The sequence below is a fragment of the Erythrolamprus reginae genome, chromosome Z, assembly GCF_031021105.1.
Source record: "Erythrolamprus reginae isolate rEryReg1 chromosome Z, rEryReg1.hap1, whole genome shotgun sequence".
In the NCBI taxonomy this organism is placed as follows: Eukaryota; Metazoa; Chordata; class Lepidosauria; order Squamata; family Dipsadidae; genus Erythrolamprus; species Erythrolamprus reginae.
In genome coordinates this window covers 137296635-137312533 of record NC_091963.1, presented here as the reverse complement: position 1 = coordinate 137312533, position 15899 = coordinate 137296635, and the positions used below count along the sequence as shown (strand labels likewise).

General features: G+C 43.3%; 1 protein-coding gene across 1 annotated transcript in view; it reads left to right on the top strand.

Moving 5' to 3' along the window:
* The window catches only part of LOC139153723 (transmembrane protease serine 9-like), a 46893-nt gene extending 31078 nt beyond the window's left edge, over positions 1-15815 (top strand). Inside the window, exons 7-11 of the mRNA XM_070728030.1 lie at positions 2370-2384; positions 5403-5565; positions 6727-7001; positions 12805-12971; positions 13874-15815. Coding sequence (XP_070584131.1) covers positions 2370-2384; positions 5403-5565; positions 6727-7001; positions 12805-12971; positions 13874-14173 — 920 coding nt within the window. The 3' untranslated portion in view covers positions 14174-15815. The remainder of the gene's footprint in view (positions 1-2369; positions 2385-5402; positions 5566-6726; positions 7002-12804; positions 12972-13873) is intronic.
* The last annotated feature ends 84 nt before the right edge of the window (positions 15816-15899 follow it).

Here is a 15899-nt window from a genome sequence, read left to right as displayed (position 1 = left end):
TCTCCAAAGAACTTGAAGGCAGGACAATTAAGGAATGGATGCAAACTAATCAAGAAGAGAAGCAACCGAGAACTAAGGGGAAATGTCCTGAGAGAACAACGAATGAGGGAATGACTTACTTCTAGGAGTCATGGATGCTCCACTACTGGAAATTTTTAAAAGGAGATTGGGCAACCATTTGTCTAAAAGAGTACAGGGTTTCGTGTTTCAATGACACCTCCCCGCATTCCCCCACCCCTGTGCACGTGTGCATGAACCCCCAGGCTCCCCACACTCCCAGCACATGGATGACAACTCCCCCAATTCGGAGACCCACCAGAGGCCATTTTCACCCTTTCGGAGACTTGAACATAGCCTTTGGAGCTGGGGAGGATGAAAAATTGGCTTCTCGGAAGTTCTGGAAGTCTGGAAATGCACCCGTTTCCGGCCTCCGGAGGGTCTTGGGATCTCAGGAGAGGCCGTTTTTGCCCTCCCAGAGGCTCAAGGAAGGACTCCAGAGACGGTGGATGCACACTGCCCTCCATGCTGGCAGGAGGTGGAGCTGAACTGAGTGACGGCTTGGGTGCCCCGCAGAAAGGGCTCTGCGTACCATGCCTGCCATAGTTTCGCCATCATGGATCTAGGACATGGGTGTCAAACTTGATTTCATTGAGGGCTGCATTAAGGTTCTGTTTGACCTTAGGGAGCTGGATTGGGCGTGGACAGGGTGGGCCTGGGCAGTTTGACATCACTCCTGCATTGGGCACCTGCGAAAAAGGGAATAAATTATCGGGAAGCATAGTTTCCCCAACTTTTCTCTCTCCATCAGCATGGTGATATCGCTTGGGGTTATTTCTAAAATGAAAAGTACATGAGCTTTGGTACAGTCTGATATGGGACTTTTGCTCTAGATAGGGCTGTGGCTTTATAGTTTTATGATCTACACTATTTTCTGCATCTTTCACAAGAAATACAATGAATTGGTTCGGAGCAACTTCCTTCAAGGATATTTCTGCTGGATTGTCAGCTGTTGCCCTGCTGTTCAAAGCAAAGGAATTTGAGAAGGTTACTTGAGCGAGTTCTTAGGTGCAGCATGCTTGATACACTCCTTCCAAAATGCTCTTAAACAAAAATAAGACTAAAAGATATGAAGGACTGCTGCAAGGTTTGAGCTTGGCTGGTGTAAAGAAAATAAGAATTATGGGTGAATTATTCCAGTACTTGAGGGACTGCCACAAAGAGGAGGGGGTCAAATTATTCTCCAAAGTGCCAGAGGGCAGGACAAGAAGCAATGGGTGGAAATTAAAGAGAGAAGCAAGCTGGAATTGAAGGGTGAGGACAATTAACCAGTGGAACAGCTTGCCTCCAGAAGTCATGGGTGCTCCATCATTGGATGTCTTTAAGAAGAATCTAGACAATCACCTGTCTCAAATGTTATAGGTTCTCCTGCTTGACCAGAGGGCTGGACTAGAAGGCCCCTTCCAGCTCATTCATTCTACTGTCCTAAAACTTGTGAGGCTCAGCATTGGGTCCAGTTTTGGACCAAAGGATTACGGTCATATGGTCAGCAGAATCAAAGGGAAATTGACTTCCTATGGACATTAGATGTAGACAGATAGTCCTCCATGTTCAGCTATTTGTTTAGTGATTGTTTCTTTAGTGCTGTTATAACCACTCAACGCATTCAAGGTTATAACAGCAGTGGAACAACTGACTTTCACTATTTTTAGCACTTACAATAATTGTGGCATCCACTTGGCAACTGGTTCAAATTTATAACATTTGCAATGTCCTAGAGACCTTCTGATGAGCAAATTTAATGAGAGTTTCACTTACACCGAGTTACTAATTTAATAATTGCAGTGATTCACTTTAACAACCCTGAAAGTCGTAAAAAGGGGCAAAAATCAATTAGGAACCCTTTTGCTTAGCAGCAGAAAACTTGGGCTCAATTATAGTCATAGGTTATGAGTTATGGCCATAATGCAGCCCGCTCGTCATGGTTATAACTTGCGATGGTAGTCCATTAGTTTACCCATGTGAGAAATGCAATTTTACAACTTTCCGTGTTGGTCATTAAATGCAGGCTATGGTCGTTAAATGAAGTGGTGGTTTGCCTAACTTTTAACCAGAGGTAAATGCTGCTTTTCCAGAAAACAGTCATAAAACACAGGTGGCTGTGGGACTCTAAGCCACTTCCTTGAAGTGACCACAGAATGGGGGGTCTGGAATGCTGAATATGCGGAATCTACCTATATGTGAATAGAAAAAGCGTGTCCTAGGAACCACTTATTCTAAACATAATTAATGTATTCCCCGCTATTTTTAAGTCCTTCTAACATTGCTTTTTTTGTTCTTCTTTTTCATGTTTTTCCCCCCGTTCATAAAAGAGGCCAGGTCAGGAGGTAAGAGATTAATGAATGTTGCACATTCTATCTTCTTTTATTTCCTGTTTTTCCTCTGGCTAATTGAACTCTGCCCTCTCCCTTCAAATCCTGATTTGCTTTTATTTCTGACAATCGTGGTTTAATGATCATATGTCTTTCCAATGAAATCCTCGATTCTCCATAATGGATGGAGTTACCATCCAGGATGCGTTGACCTTGTCCAATCCATTTGCCCAGTGATGCTGGGAGTTTTGGGGGAGCTCCTTTGGCTTGAGAACTGACGTTAGCAGTCACCTGGGCCGTTGAAGCATTGGCGACTGCGTCTTTTCATTGGTCTTCTCTTACCTGGTTGAGACAATTCCAAGAACACATTTCACCTTCCGATTTGCAGGCCCAGCAGGACCTCACAAAGCTGATAGCCGCTACGCAGTTTTTGACAGATGTGATGCTCCAGGCTTCCAAATTTGCCTCCAAGACCATTGCCGCCTCCATTGTTTCCGACAATCTGCAGTGATAGGCTGATAAACGCCGCAAATGGCATTTAGCATCTGCTCCTTTCCAGGATCAACATTTGTTTGGGGATTCCCTGGACTCAATCCTAATGGAGTCCAGGGACCAGACGGGGAAATGCTAGGCCTGCTCCATAATCCCCACCATTCTTTTCATGCCCCAGATTAGGCCTCTTTTATTAATGCCTTGGAGAGTGGCGGCATACAAATCCAATAAAGAAATAAATATTTTATTTTATTTATTTATTTTGTCCAATACACAATGAGGGTTTTAGTGGGTATATATCTATGTATACATAGTAAAATGCATGATGAAGGTTATAGAGGAGATACTCATAGTAAAATATATCTAAGAAAGAATAGAAGATATAGTAATAGAACATATCAATGAAAGAATAGAAGAAGAGATATAGGAATAGAAGAAAGGAATAGGAGATATAGGAGAGTAATAGGACAGGGGACTGAAGGCACTCTAGTGCACTTGTACTCGCCCCTTACTGACCTCTTAGGAATCTGGATAGGTCAACCGTAGATAATCTAAGGGTAAAGTTTTGGGGGTTTGGGGAGGACACTATGGAGTTTGGGGAGGACACTATGGAGTAATGAGTTCCATGCTTCGACAACTCGGTTACTGAAGTCATATTTTTTACAGTCAAGTTTGGAGCGGTTAATATTAAGTTTAAATCTGTTGTGTGCTCTTGTGTTGTTGTGGTTGAAGCTAAAGTAGTCGCCGACAGGCAGGACGTTGCAGCATATGATCTTGTGGGCAATACTTAGATCTTGTTTAAGGCGTCTTAGTTCTAAGCTTTCTAGGCCCAGGATTGACAGTCTAGTCTCGTAGGGTATTCTGTTTCGAGTGAAGGGCTCTTCTGGTGAAGCATCTTTGGACATTTTCAAGGGTGTTAATGTCTGAGATGCGATATGGGTTCCAAACAGATGAGCTATATTCGAGGATGGGTCTGGCAAAAGCTTTGTAAACTCTGGTAAGTAGTGTGAGATTGCCAGAGCAGAAGCTACGTAGGATTAGGTTTACAACTCTTGAAGCCTTCTTGGCTACGTTGTTGCAGTGGGCTTTGGCACTTAAATCTTTTGTTATTAGTATACCGAGGTCTTTAACCGAGTGGGGATTATCTGTGATAATTTGATTATTCAGTTCGTATTTGAAGTTCAGATTCTTCTTCCCAATGTGTAGGACAGAGCATTTGCTAGTTGAGATTTGGAGTTGCCATGTGTTAGACCACTCAGAAACAGAGTTCAGGTCTTTTTGGAGAGTAGTTGTGTCAGTGCGAATCCCAGCTCACTCTACGCGAGTGTGGCAACTGGATGCACGCTCCCGCGGGGCAACTCGGGCTTCTCTGCATGAGGTGTACAGAATGGAAACTTGGGCCTCACCTACCCAGTTCATATGCCACTATAGGGTTGATTTGTATGCTTCTGCGGATGTTGCATTTGGGTGCCGTGTTTTACAATGAGTGTTAGAAGATGGCTAGTTCTGAGCCTTAACTATTGTGTCCTGGGCTGTGGAGAGACTGCTTGGGTATGTCCCATCCTGGATGATAACTCCACCCACTATGGAAAAAGGGCATTGACTCTTAGTTGATACGCCTCTTCTCTTAAGTAGGTGGAGTTATTATCCAGTCCCACCCAGTTTCAGGGCTCCTTTTGTTTTATTTGTGGACAATTTTTCTTCTTGATTTTGATGAGAGGTCACGTGGAGTCTGATGGTTTCCATCTGATGATGATCACGTCATGTCAGTGTCTTCAGCTTCGTTGTAACTGGAAATCCAGGCCAGGCGAGGGTTGCAACTTACCTCCGCTACCGCTGCTGATGTGCCTGCAGCTCCGGATGACCAGCGGGCACAGGCATCAGAGCAAGATTTGAGACTTCAGCAATTTTGCTTCTGCGCATGTGTGGAAGCAAAAAAAAAAATCACCGAAAAACACCAAATTCTTGAACACTTGTGCATCGCCTTGTGAGATTTTGCTTCCTGCACATGCGCAGAAGCCAAATCTCACTCAAGCACATGCGCCCGTCCACCAGTCATCTGAAGCTTCATTTTCGCTACCAGAATGCCCCCTGGTCCATGTAGGAACCCAATACTGATCCAGGCAAGGCGGAGCCTTTCAATTCAAATCAACAGATTGAGTCCTCAGTTGATTGGTCGAGGTCAACGCATCCTGGATTACAACTCCACCTATCTACATGAAGAGGCGTATCAGGTAAGGACCAACATCCTTTCTGTGACCTTTTTCAAAATGGGATTATTTATTATTGGCCTTCTAGATTGAAGTGACAAGGGGCACATGTTACCTTTTCCAGCAATAGAAAGAGGAAGGCACTATTAAAATAAAGACCAGAGATTTCCCAGCTGTTGATTATCTTTCTTATCAATGTCCCCTGGAACACAAGCATAGTCCTAATTTTTAACAAGGCTGTACTTGGCAGCCAGCAATGGACGAAGCGATGCCAGGAATTCTAGAATGGGTTTTCCCCGCCCCACTCATGAAAATGTCTCCTTCTCTGCAGTGTTGTGTGGGGTGCCTGCCCTGGCACGGATCGTGGGCGGTTCCAGTGCTCAACATGGACAGTGGCCATGGCAAGCCAAACTGAACTACAACGGTCAACATGCCTGTGGGGCAACTCTCATCACCCCCCAGTGGCTGGTTTCGGCTGCACATTGCTTCCCAAAGTAAGTCAAAGTTCGGTCTAGTGGTGAAGGCACCAGGCTAGAAACCAGGAGACTGTGGGTTCTAGTCCTGCCTTAGGCATGAAAGCTGGCTGGGTGACTTTAGGCCAATCTCTGGGAGACTGTAAGTTCTAGTCCTGCCTTAGGCAGGAAAGCCAGGTGGATGAGTTGGGCCCAATCACCAGATCATGAGTTTTAGTCCCACTTTAGGTTTGAAAGCTGATTTGGTCCAATCTTTAGGAGACTGTGAATTCTAATCCTGTGTTAGGCATTAAAGCTGGTGGGTGACCTTAGGCCAATCTCTAGGAGACTGTGAGTTCTAGTATTACGAAACAGAGCCTCGTGCTCTTAGCTTCCTTACAGAGAAAAGGCTGCTGGATTCGGAATCCCAGACTTTGATCGGAACGAACGGGTGTGGCCTTATGGCGCTTGTAGAATGCAATCAATAGATTTCACCTCTCTCATGACAGTGTGTGACCACTTGGTCTTCACCACTCCTGCTGTTACCCATTCAGAGTTCCCAAACTCTTTGGATTAGTCCTCGAGTTATGACCACAGCGGAGCTCCAAAATTTCTGTTACTAAGTGGGACGTTTCTCAAGTGACTTTTTTTTAAACCCCGTTTGTGATCTTTCTTGCTACAACTATTAATAAGAATCACTGCAGTTGTTAAGTTACCGCACAAGGTTGCTAAGTGAATCTGGCGTTCCTCATTTACTTTGCTTGGCAGAAGGTCGCAAAAGCAGATCACCAGATCCTGGGACAATGCAATCCATCATAAATATGAACCAGTTGCTAAGCATTTGAATTCTCTGTCATGAGATTAATGGGGATGCTGCAGTGGTCATTAAGTGTGAAAAATGGTTATGTCGCTTTTTTCAGGGCCAATGTAACTTCAAATGGTCACTAAATGAACAGTTGTAAGTTGAGGACTATGTGTATTGTCCAGTTTTTGGCTATGTGTGATGCTAACTTAATACGGTTAAGAGGTAGGATATATTTAAGCATAGAGGAGGTGGATTATTATTGCCTTCTTTCTGTGCTTGGATACTTGTGAATCTGTGGGTCCATCACTGGGGAAAGAAAAATGGGTCTGGATGCATTTGGGAGGATCTTACAGATTTGGAATCTCAGAAATGACGCAAACTCTGCTTCCTCTCTACAGGGTGAATGACATCACGTTGTATGAAGTGTCCCTGGGCTCAATCCAGTTGCAACCCCCCCCACCAGATGTCGAAGTGAGGATAATAGAGCAAGTGATTAAGCATCCTGATTTCAATGAAGAAGAAGGCTCTCAAGGAGACATTGCCCTGATAAAACTCAATGGCCCAGTTTCGTATTCTCAGACTGTCCGGCCAATCTGCTTGCCGGACTCTTCGGTCAACTTCCCACAAGGCATGACATGCACCGTCACAGGCTGGGGGAATGTCCACGAATCCAGTAAGGACAAGAGGTTTTCATCTAAAGTTTGTTTGTTTATTTATTTATTTTTTAGTCGATCCTGTATTAGATGATACTTATAAGTATATACACTATCTGAATACATAAAATGAATAAAATTAAAAGGGAACATCAGGACAGGTAAGGTAGGCATGCAAGTACGCTTATGCACACCCCTTGCAGACCTCTTAGGAATGGAGTGAGGTCAGCAGTAGACAGTCTATGGCTAAAATTTTGGAGGTTTGGGGATGAGTCGGGTAGTGTATTCCAGCCTTTGACCACTCTGTTGCTGAAGTTGTACTTTCAGCAATTGAGTTTGGAGAGATTCACTTTAAGTTTGTATGTATTGTGTGCTCATGTATTGTTGTGGTTGAAGTAGTCATTGACAGGTAGGACATTGTAGCAGATAATTTTATGAACTATGCTTAGGTCATACTGCAGGTGGTGTAGTTCTAAGTTGTCTAAACCCAGAATTTCAAGTCTGGTAGTACAGGTAGTCCCAGACCTACGTCGATCCATTCCTACGGGGCGTCGTAAGCCGAATTTTTGTGTAAGTCGGAATACTGTATTCCGATTTACACAAATGGAGGCGTCGTCGGCGTCCTCAAGGGACCAACAGCTGGTCCTACTCGGCGCTGCGTTGCTGCAGCCTCCGAGGCTGCCCACCGCGGTGATCCCCTCGCCTGAACAGAGGTGGCAATGCAGCACCGAGAAGGACCGGCTGTTGGTCCCTTGAAGCTGCCGTCTGCGGCGTCACCATTCGGGTGAAGGGATCTCTGCGGTGGGTGGCGGCGGCAGCTTCAAGGGATCAACAGCCGGTCCTTTTTGGTGCTGCATTGCTGCCTCCGTTCAGGCCTGGGGATCTCTGCCGTGGGTGGCGGCGATGGCTCCGAGGCTGCCCACCGCAGAGATCACCTCGCCCGAATGGAGGCGGCATGGCGGCGGCAGCCTCGGAGGCTGCAGCAACGCAGCACCGAGAAGGACTGGCTTTTGGTCCCTTGAAGCTGTCGCCGCCTCTGTTTGGGCGAGGGGTCTCTGCGGGGTCTCCAAAGCCACCGCCCACCACGGAGATCCCTTCGCCTAAATGGAGGCAGTGGTGGTAGCGGTGGCTTCGAAGCTGTCCCCAGGTCGTTGTAACGAAGAAACATCATACGTGGGGGACGACGTAACCTGGGGACTACCTGTATAAGGCATTCTGTTGCAAGCAGAGGAGTGGAGAACTCTTCTCGTGAAATCTCTCTCTCATTCAATTGTATTAATGTCCAATATGCAGTGCGTGTTCCCAATAGATGAGATGTATTCGAGAATTGGTCGAGCAAATGTTTTGTATGCTCTGGTTAGTAGTATAATATTACTGGAGAAGAAGCTACACAAGATTAAGTTAATAACCCTTAATACCTTTTTGGCGTGATGTTGTTACAGCAGGCTCTGGCACTTAGATTATTAGATATGAATTGTCCTTGACAGAGTGAGGGCCATCTAAAACTCTCTTTGTATTTTGTGTTCTGATCCCTTTTTTGCCAATGTGTAATACAGAGCATTTGTTCATTGAGATTTGTTCATTGAAATTTGGACCATTCTGACAGAAAATCAAGGCCTTTTTGAAGGGAAGCAGTATTGTTGATGGTGTTAAATAGTTTTATGTCATCGGCAAAGAGGACACAGTAGCTTATAATAAGATTACAAAGGTCATTTATGTAGATTATAAAGAATCTTGTTCTTGGAACACTGCCTGGGGGGACACTGCTCTTAACAAGTACAGGATTTGATAGGGCTCCCAATTTTGACCACGTTGTCTGTTTGACAGGAATGAAGCCATAGAGTTATGCAGGGGTCTAGAACTGCCATAATATTTTAGTTTTGGGAATAGCCGTGTACCACCGAATCAAAGGCTTTACGAAAGTCTATGTAAATTGCGTCTACTGCTTTGCCCTGATCAAGTTTTATAGTCCATGTTTTTGCTGTGCAGAAATTGTAGATGAGGGGATTTTTTTTTTCTGAAACCAAAGTGAGTGGAAAGCTTTTTTAAGTATGCACATAATCCATCAGGTCTGATAAATAAAGATGGTTTTAAGTTGCTAGTGCCTTTTCAACATTATCTTCTGTGAAATTTATTTGTGTTAGGTTGTTGTAATTATTTGTGGCATGACTAGGGACTGTTGGGCAAGAGCCATTGCTGTTACAAAAACTTAGACAAAGAATGTGTTAAAGAGTTTGGCTTTAACTGTTTCATCCTTACATTCTTTACTGTTAGGTCCTTTTAGGGGTAGCATGGATCTAGAGTCTTTATGTTTATTATTCACAAAATTATAGAAGGCATGGTTGGATTTCATGTGTAGAAAGTTTTCCTCTTGTTTTATGTGATAATTGGTACATTCAGTCTTTATTTGTTGGCATATATTCTTGTAGTGGCTTTTAAAGTTTGCTAAGTAGCCAATTTAGTTTTTTCTCAGAGATTTCTTTTTGATTGGAGCTTCCTTATAGATATGGGTAAACTGTTTTTCCTGGTTTTGGTGATTATTAGTGATACGTATAGCTTAATAACTCTTTTGACTTCAACCAAGAAAATGTTATAATGGCCTTCAGCAATGTTATAGCCACAGTCTCAAATTTGCCAATCATGAGGAGTGAAGTTACTTGTTCGCATGTGTGATGTCGTAATCAGAAGCGCTATATATAATATAGTAGGAAGCGAAGTGTGGAATTTAAGGACAGTTCACAGATTATGGTTTCAGGAAGAGCATGTGTAACCTGAATATTTTTTTTTACATTTAGTGACTTTTTATAGAAGATAGCTACTCCACCACGTCTGCGGGGTTCATGATCAGACTGATAAACACGACAGTCTCTTACTGTGATAATGCAGTCACGGAGGGATATGTTTTGACATATTTTATAGACAAATGTAATGTCAAATATAACACTATTTAATAAGAGGAGTTTGGACATTTTGTTTATGATGCCTCTTGCATTAATTAGTTTGCATTTAAGATTAGTAGAGGTTTGTATTGAAGAAGTAAGCGGCGTGCTTACCTAGTTTTGGATGATGGTGGGTTGGGGGATTGATATTGGGGGATGGATTGCGGGTCTCACTTTTGATGCTGTTGTGCATGGTAGTCAATATATAAGTCTTTGTCACCTTGGCCTTGGCATCTTTTGAGTTCTGTACAGAGTTTACAGAAGCATTGTAGTATGCATAGGTTAGGCCGTGATCTAAGTTTGTTATGGTAGGGATTGGTTCTGGCTATGGAATTTATAGCATAAATGAATTTGCGTTTGCTTGATTCATTTTTGCAAACGACTCTACAGAACCGTGGTGCCACCGAACCCGTCATTCTTCCTGTACTCTGGGCCATCTCTGGAAACTTCGATGATTTCATCAGGGGAGATGGATGGTGTATGATGGCTGCTGCTGATGTTTCTAACCTTTGTGATATCAGGTTCGTTGGTTTCAAATGACCCAAATAAAATAGTGTCTTGGTGTTTTTGTTTGCGCTCAATGGTATCTTTGGTAAGTATGGAGATGCCGTGTGTTTGTTTGGTAGCTATTTGTGGTTGTGGTAATGGTTGTTGAATTTGTTGGATTGGGATAGGATTTTGATATGCTGAGCTTTCATTTTTATGTGCTGTAATTATTTTTTGTTTCGTTTCCAAAAGATTTAAGACGTGATTCAAAACATGTTAATATACATGCTTCTAAATGTGTTTTTATTAAGCCCATGACTGTTTCTAAGGTAGATTTCATCTAGGGATGTCACACCCTACTCTTTGCCAAACCCTTAGCGGCCTAGGATGTTGGTGGCACTATAAATCACAGAATTTCTCATCAGCTAGCTGGATAAGTGTGGCACTTGTGGCTTCAGTTGTACTCAAAGGATGGCATGGTTTTTTAAAAAAATTCTGATTTAAAGTATGCAAGAATGCTGATATACCTGAAATAGTGAACCATTTATGTATAGGTAGTCCTCAGCTTACAACAACTCATTCAGTGACTGTTCTGTTAATAATGGCATTGAAAAAGTGTGACTTTTTTCTCATTTTCTTATTTCTGACCTTTGCAGGAGCCCCATGATCATGTGATCAAAATTCAGATGCTTACGACCCTTGCTGTGTCCCAAGATCATGTGATCACCTTTTGATGAGCAAAATCAATGGGGAAGCCATGTTCACTTAACAACTGTGATACTAATTTATCCCCTGCAGTGATTCACTTAACAATTATGGCCAGAATGGGGCAGAACCCACTTAACAAATGTCTCATTTAGCAACATAAATTCTGGGCTGAATTGTGGTCAGAGGTCAAGGACTCCTTCTATAATGCAGGTTCTGTTGCTTCAAATTCTACTCAGGATTTAGTTTTCTTCCCTTCTTGTCCCAAATTATGTTTCTCCAATACAGTACATATTGTTAGAACAGTTGATTTTGGGTGTCCAATATTTTACAGGGAGTCCTTGACTTGCAGCAGTTTATTTATTGACCACTCAAAGTTATAATGGCATTGAAAAAAAGGGACTTATGATCATTTTTCACACTTACAACCATTACACTTAACAAATTGCTCGCTTTGCAACAATAGGTTTGGGGCTCCATTGCTGTCACAGATAGAGAACCAAGCATATTTCTATGGCATCAGTTTTTAAAAAATCAAAAAGAGGAGCTTACAAGGGTATAAGTATCTAAAAGAAAACAATTTAAAAACATTCCTTAGTAATAATAACCATTGACAATCCATGAACCTCTTATTGTTCAGAGAGATTAACTAAATTGAGAAACAGAAGGACCATAGAAAAAAACAGTAGGAGCAAAGCCCGATTTCCTGCTGGCTTCACAATTGATTTGTGGGGAGACAGCAGGAAGCATTGGAAATGGCAATCATGCGACCATGTCTGATGGTGGCAGCACTGAAGCAGCTACAAGATTGTCAAAGCTCAATCCCATAGGAATAATAATAGGTCCTGGTTTCGGATGCATTCTTTAAATTAGCTCTATTGAGGTAGGTTGATTTAAAAAATGGTTTCCCAGTAATGCACTGGTTTTTGCCCACTTAAAGTTTACACACAAACAAGAGTTTGATAGTTTAATATTAATAGTACACGGATAATAAAAATAGAATGCTTCCAAGAAGAAATGGTTTGGGATAGTTTAGTTTGGAAAAACATTGACTGATCAAAGCTTATAAAACCATGCTTGGACAGTGTGGAGAACATGGCCAGGGAGATTTTTTTCTTCTCTGAAAACAATTGGATCAGGGAGAATTTAATAATTTATTAGATTCTCTTATCTAACAAAGAGATTTAGAATAGACAAAAGAGAAGGCATATTTACATTGCTCATTATTGATCTGTGGAGCTTATTACCACAAGAATGGGCATGGCTACTGACCTTATGGGGACTGGACGCATTCATGTAGAATTGCTCCGTCAAGAGTGGTCTTGAAGACTTAATGTTATTTCTGGGTTGGGGTCGGAGGGGTCTACAAAAGGTAGCTGCGACGTAATGACAGTGGGAGTAAGGCAGGCTCCACGAGCATTAATTCCAGAGCAATGGGCATTCCTATCCAATATTCAGTTGGGATAGACAAAGTGCTGGGCTAAGGAACATTTTGGACCGATCCAGGAAGTGAGCCTCTTTTGTTTATCTGAGATGGTAGAGACTACTCGGCCTCCAGGAAGTTCTGAAATCTAGCATTTTTTATTTTGGGTTCTAGCATTTCTTAGTTTAACTATCTGTCTTGCTTAACCCTTACAAATAAGATCCTTCAGGTTGTCTTGCCTCCATACTGACCCTATATCCTTCTCTATAGCGAGTCTCAGCCTGCCCAAGATGCTACAACAAGTAGAAGTGCCCATCATTGGTCTGGACAACTGCAAGTGCCTATATAGAAGGAACCCAGATCCTGAGGAGACCCACACCCTTCACTCTGACATGATGTGTGCGGGCTATGTAGAAGGCAAGAAAGACGCCTGTCAGGTGAGGCCACTGGGAGGAGGTTAGGGGTGCCATTAATTGGCCAGGTGTGGTGGTAGTGATGGAGGTAGGACGCGAGGCGCTGAAATCTGCAGGAGTTCTCAGGCATTTTATGAGGATTGTGCATTCTTTATTAGAGGAGGCTAATAAACCGTTGGGTTGTCTAGTGCTTGTGCTCTAGAGCAGAATTTCTCAATCTCAACAACTTTAAGATAGGTGGACTTCAACTCCCAGAGTTCCCCAGCCAATATGGGAATTCTGGGAGTTGAAGTCCAGATATCTTCAAATGGCAGGTTTGAAAAGCACGGCTGTAACTTCTCCCTTTTTCTGACTCCTCTTCCTGTAATCGGACAATATGCTTATGAACTTCTTTTCCTTTGCAATTCCGTCCCTCTTAAAAAAAATGACCTAATTAGGCGGTCCCGGAGATAACTGGGCCAGGTTATCTCCGGGACCGCCTTCTGCCGCACGAATCCCAGCGACCAATTAGGTCACACAGAGTGGGCCTTCTCCGGGTCCCGTCAACTAAACAATGTCGTTTGGCGGGACCCAGGGGAAGAGCCTTCTCTGTGGCGGCCCCGACCCTCTGGAACCAACTCCCCCCAGAGATTAGAATAGCCCCCACCCTTCTTGCCTTTCGTAAGCTTCTTAAAACCCACCTCTGTCGTCAGGCATGGGGGAATTAAGATATTCTTTCCCCCTAGGCTTCTACAATTTATGTATGGTACGTTTGTATGTATGATTGGTTTTAAAATAAGGGATTTTAGCTACTTTAGTATTGGATTGTCGCATGTTGTTTTTACCACTGTTGTTAGCTGCCCCGAGTCTACAGAGAGGGGTGGCATACAAATCCAATAAAATGAAATGAAAAATGAAAATAAATTTCCTTTTGTAATTTTTTTTAGGGTGATTCTGGGGGGCCCCTTTCCTGTCAGGTGGACAGCGCCTGGGTCCTGGCTGGCGTTGTGAGCTGGGGCTCCAGCTGTGGGGCTCCCAACAGACCTGGTGTTTACATCCGCCTTGCAGCCTATGCCGACTGGATTAAAGGAAACGTTCCAGAAGTACAGCTTCAGCAAGTAACAGTCCCTACAGTGCCGGGGCCGGAAGAGGACTTGTGCAAGAGCCCTGATAACAGTTCTGCTTCCTTAACCTCCTGGGTTGGTCTTCCGCTTCTTCTCCTTCTCTTCCAGACCTGCCTATGGTAACCTTCTCACCAAAGTTGCGCAGGGAACTTGGCTGTCTTTCTGTTCTTTACCCTGCTGGTGATGGTCTCCCTGTTTCATAGCCGTCTGTGCTTCACGCTTTCTCTTTGCAAGCTGGGTGTAGAGAAGGCAGCGTGATTCAATCAGGATGTGGTACTGTTCCTCCCAAGCCCAAATTGCCTCTCAGGTGGTCATCAAGTGTGCATTTTGTAAATCCACTTGTGGTCTTGGCATTGCATGCAGCTTTTTAAAAACTTTCCTACTTCACTCTTATTTCTGGCTTTAACTCAGAGGATCTAATTCAAAATTTTCTAATTTTTTGCCCATTTCTTTACAACTTTTATTTTTTTAAAAATCATAGCTGGGTACAAATCTGTAATAAATCTGGGGTTTTGACTGTGGACCTAATTTCAAAGTGGGAGCCTAGCTTCCTTTTTAGGCAAATTCCTGAACTGTGTTTGGATATGACTGGGTATCTCTGTTGAGTAGTTGGCACCCTTCTCCGGTTGCATTCCTCGCTCAGGTTTTGAAACGTGATCGGTTTCAGGACGGGTTCCTCTCTGTCCACTTCCTCCTTTCCTGCTCATAATGTGAATTCTCTTGTAGCCTTCCTAACAGTTGCCGTGAAGGCAAGGTCCTCCACAACAGTTGGACGTTATTCAAGGACCAAGTTGAGCCCTTTGAAGAGAATCGGTCAGCTGAATCCTTTCCTCCTTAGGATTTAATTGAGATCAGTGTCTGAGGTCTTGCCTGACCGGATAATCCAGCAGCATAATGGGCCCTAGCGTAATTTCTCTCTCTTCAAGTGGGGCCTTGCCGAGTAGACAATGCCATTGGTTAAGTTGGGTGATGGGAGGATTTTTACAGGGCTAGCAGTTCTACTGTCTTAGGCTGTCAGGGTGTCAGCTTATGTGAAACAGGTAAAGAACATTGTTGAAGTAAAATGCAACCACTGAGCGATATAGACCATTTCTGCCCATGCTTGTTTTACATGACCCTCGTTTTTCTCTTCTGGGCTCCCCGTGGGGAGGGAGTATTGGTGTTTACCCACCCCTCTTTCTGGCTCACAGACTGAATAAAAGGAGGCTCATCAGCAGTGCTGGGACTTTGAAACCAGTCTGTTGCCTTTTGATCTATGGCTGGGTGATTAGGCCCTCTTGCTAGCCCTGCAGTTTTGCCTGATTTCAGCCGGAATTGTGCAGGGATGGAATTGCAGCCTCTAGATGTTTCCGCTGTGTAATTTATGAATCCCTGCAAGGTGGGATGTGGGTCGAGATTCTGGGAAGTTCTGATGTGTGTGGACACCTCAAGTCAGAGATACCAGCAGTTTTCGTTCTGTGTCACCAACTGTCAGCCTGGGAGATTTATGGAACATCACCGACCATGATGTGGAGGAGATGAAGAGCATTGCTTCTTCCCAAATACGCTTGGACAGAAATAGCTGCCAGCACAGATGCAGAAATAAAAAGAGTGGGACTGTTGATTGAAATCGTCCCCTTTGTGGGAAAAGAGGATTGAAACTGTATTTAGATAATTTATGTTTGTACACACTTTAAAAAAAATGTATGGATAATCATTTAAGGAAGAATTGAAATCAGTTGCTATTTTTAAAATGACTTTTAAATAAACACTAATTTTACACTAATACAGCTTTCATTTATTACCAAATGGAAGCTTTGTGGACTTTAATCTCCCACGAAACGTCAAGGTGAAAATTTTACCAGATCGC